Source organism: Empidonax traillii, unplaced genomic scaffold (genome assembly GCF_003031625.1).
Source record: "Empidonax traillii isolate 1590-97213 ecotype Southwest subspecies unplaced genomic scaffold, ASM303162v1 scaffold769:size436185, whole genome shotgun sequence".
In the NCBI taxonomy this organism is placed as follows: domain Eukaryota; kingdom Metazoa; phylum Chordata; class Aves; order Passeriformes; family Tyrannidae; genus Empidonax; species Empidonax traillii.
The window spans coordinates 337,448-341,089 of record NW_020955962.1 but is presented as its reverse complement, the minus strand read 5'-3'; the positions used below and the strand labels follow the sequence as shown (position 1 = coordinate 341,089).

Here is a 3,642-nt window from a genome sequence, read left to right as displayed (position 1 = left end):
CACATGGCACAGAGACGTATCAAAGCAGCGCTTCCCTCCCCTGCTGACCCCGTGTCATCTTGTCAGGAGAATTCCTCCCGTGTGACACGCAGGCATCTCAGAGCTTCCCCGGAGAGAGGGGCTCTCCAAAATCTCACAAGAGCAGCCCTCTAGTAGTGGAAACCTCTGCAAGTGCAGAGGGGACAACCAAGAAGCCAAACCTGATGGCCCAAGACTCGAGGTCTGGGCATCTCTGCGGGTTAATTCCCTTCTGCACCAGACCAGAACCTCCAGGTGCTGGAGACCACGGGATCATGGGATTATCCAGCTTGGGAGGGAGCTCAGGAGGTCACCCAGCCCCACACTCTGGTGCTCAGGTCAGAGCAAGTAGCTCAAGGCTGTACCCAGCCTGGTTCCAATACTGGCTTCAATACCCTGGAACACATTTTCCAGGGAAGCCGTGGCTGCCCCATCCCTGCCAGTGCCCAAGGCCAGGTTGGATAAACTTGGGCTTGTGGAAGATGCCCCTGCACATGGCAGGGGGTGGAACTGGATGGTCTTTAAGGTCCTTCCAACCCAAGCCATTCCATGACCCCTTTGCCCTGTCACCCCTTTGCACCTTTTACCAAAAAAACCCACCGAGTTCATTCAGCAAAGGCAAATCAAGAATTTTGCATACCGACCATCTATTAACCAAACTATTCGTTTTGATTAGCAACTTAAAGACTATTAAATTTTTAAACAAAGCCCCATCATTCCATTAGCAATCATTTAAAGTGCTTAAGTAGGTGTTTGTGGATTAATGGTTTTAAATGAAGCCTCTAAACACGATTTCCAGCCAGGATGGAGCGGAGCAAAAGAAAAAAAAAAAAAAAAAAACCAAAAAAAAAAAGATCTCATCTGAGAAGAAGATGATACCTTACAATTCATGGAACACGCCAACACGTGATTCACCTCACCCCCACAGCTACTGCTTCATTTCACAACACGAGAGAAAAGACATCAAACAACCCTAATCTGAGTTAACACCATTTCCACGCCGTCCCCACAATTAAGGTCAGAATTTGTCAGGGCTCAGGACACCACATTTTTTTTCTGTGTGATGTTTGATGATGAGGCAGCACCACACCTGTGGATTTAAGTGTGTCTTCAGTACCATCTCATCTTCCCACTGGGATGGGGAAACCAGAACATCCCTGGAATTAGAGGTGAGGGGTCTCACTGCTCACAGGAGTTTCCCTGAGGAATCACATCACTCAGAACCAAGGCTCCTGTGAGATGTCAAGCAAGTTTAATGGCATTTTAAAAGGAGCAGATGACTTCAAAGTCTGCCCTCAATCTTGACACCCTAAAAGCAGAGAGACAACGATCCCTGTGGTCAAAGCTGAGAGGTTCATTCCAGGTGGAGAAGGGAAGCTCCCTCCGTGCTCCAAAAGAAATGAGGGGATGTTACAGGATTGCCACGTGCATTTTGGAGCTCTTTGGTCCATCCACACCTCCCTCTCAAGGAAGAGCAGGGGATGGATTAACACCTCCTGGAATCCTCGTGCAGGGAAAGCTGAACTGTGAGAGGGATGAACACCCCGAGACAAACTCCTCGCTGCCCTCAGTGCCAATTCAGGAAGGAAACCTCCTTCTCCCGGCTCCTCCTGATCCATTTACACACTTCCGGCCTTCTTAACCTCAGGTATTCAGAAGAGGGACATTTTATAAGGCAAAAAAAAAAAAGGCAAAAAGGTGCCACTACTGCAGTTCACTTTTGGGATCCCATTTACAGGTCTCTCTGCATATTGGCACCTCCAGGAGCTGAGTCCTGCACACACAGGGAAGGCTCATTCCCATTTTCCCCCTTTTTCCTGGTCTCTTGTTTGAAAAGGAAGCGAAAATTTCCAATTCATGAAAAAGCACTGAGAGGTGAGAAGATGTGCTCTGCTAATTCTAAAGCCCTGCTTCTCGTTATTCCCAAATATTGTGACTGCAGGCTTGGATCCATCACGCAGACTTTGATGGGGTAAATAATGAAAGAACACACAAGCCTCTAATTTTACACTGCCTTCAATTCCCATTTCCAAAGCCAGCTAGAAAACAGGAATAGAAACTAAACCAGTGAAAGAGAAACACGCCCTTCTCCATTTCTAACTTGGAGAACCTAAGCATCAAAATAAATAAATAAATAAATAAATAATTCAAAATAAACTCTTACACAGCTTTATATTTGCTCAGATAAGCATTTTCAACTTCTAGGTACAGGGCACTGGGGTCAGTGTAGGACATGCCTTGGAGGACAAAACGTTTTAATGATTTGCAACCAACGAGCAGCCCTCCCAGCAGGAAAAATAACCAAGCACCCAATTGCAAAACAATATTTTAATTGTCAGCTTTAATTCAGGTTTCCTACTCGGATTTAAATAATTTTTTTTTCTTTTTTTTTTTTTTGGCCAAATTGCATCGATTGAACTCAATCAGCCCTGCCCGAAGGCCATCTTTCCTGCAAGCTCTGAGCATACCAAGCAAGTTTTAGCCAATTAGATAAATCACTGAATCTCATAACTTCCTAACAGCAATATATCAAGCCACGCACGAGCCATAATTAATTAATTTTTTTTTAAATACATATCGTCTTGAAAACTTCGCGAAAATTAAGCAGCCCAGGAGGCATTTCACCATCCTTTATGTCGGGAATTTTTTTTTTTATTTATTTATTTTTAACCTAAGGCACATGATGGCCTGAAACCCAGCCAGCAGAAGACTTGCATGGTCACTGCAAATCCACCCCTGTTTATTATTCCTTCTGATGATGGGGATGACACTGATGCACCAGTTTTATTCATTTATATTTGTGTGTATATATATGTGTGTGTGTACACCCACACCCACACACTGCAGCCTTAAGGTGTTACACTCATAAGCACAGTTAAGGAAAACCAGGCAGCAATATTATGGACTCAGCAGGAACAGCAGAATCCTGGAAAAATGGAAGTTTCTAGCACAAACAGCTTCGCAGGGACCCCCTCAGCACAGTCCCCATCACCACCAGTGGAAATACGCTCTTCTCTGACACTACACAGATTGTTGAAAGATTCCCATGACAGGCAGAGGATTAAAAAGCAATTCCCCGGCTCTCGCATTTCACATGCAAAGCCCTATTTCAGAAACGGCAGGCAGGAAAATATGGATCTCCCTCCGAACTCAAAAACGTGTGTATTCCTTAAAAAAAAAAAAAAAAAAAAAAAAAGCCCTGGCTGTGGTACCTTAAAACGGCAATACCAAAGCAGGAACTACCCCGTGGGGACGAGGAACAGCACAGCAAACCCGATCCAGCATTGTATTACGAAAAAGCCCTGCAAATTCCAGGCAATCTGCAAATGATTTCCAACCCCCCCCCTCCCCTCCCCTCCCCTTCCCCACCCAAACATCCACCGCAAACTCCTACAGTCGCGAGTCAGGACTGCAGTGGCCAAAAGGGATGGAAATAAAACCGTTCCTACCTTTAACTTGGGTGTCATACTCAGCTATGATCTCCTTATCCTTTTTGAATTTTGCTGGCGACGTCATGTTTTCTTTTCCAAAAAAAAAAAAAAAAAAAAAAAAACGCTTAACCTCCAAAGAGATCCCCCGGAACGCGAGATAATAAAGGCAATTTCGCTCCTCTCAACAGATTTG

The 3,642-nt window shown here is 44.9% G+C and overlaps 1 protein-coding gene across 3 annotated transcripts in view; it reads right to left on the bottom strand.

Annotated features, from left to right (window-relative positions):
- Nucleotides 1–3,625, bottom strand: part of SRGAP2 (SLIT-ROBO Rho GTPase activating protein 2) — a 97,318-nt gene extending 93,693 nt beyond the window's left edge. For all 3 annotated transcript variants that reach the window (XM_027901289.1, XM_027901290.1, XM_027901291.1), the window contains exon 1: nucleotides 3,468–3,625. In XM_027901289.1, the coding sequence (XP_027757090.1) occupies nucleotides 3,468–3,534 (67 nt within the window). In that variant the 5' untranslated portion in view covers nucleotides 3,535–3,625. The remainder of the gene's footprint in view (nucleotides 1–3,467) is intronic.
- Nucleotides 3,626–3,642: the final 17 nt, after the last annotated feature.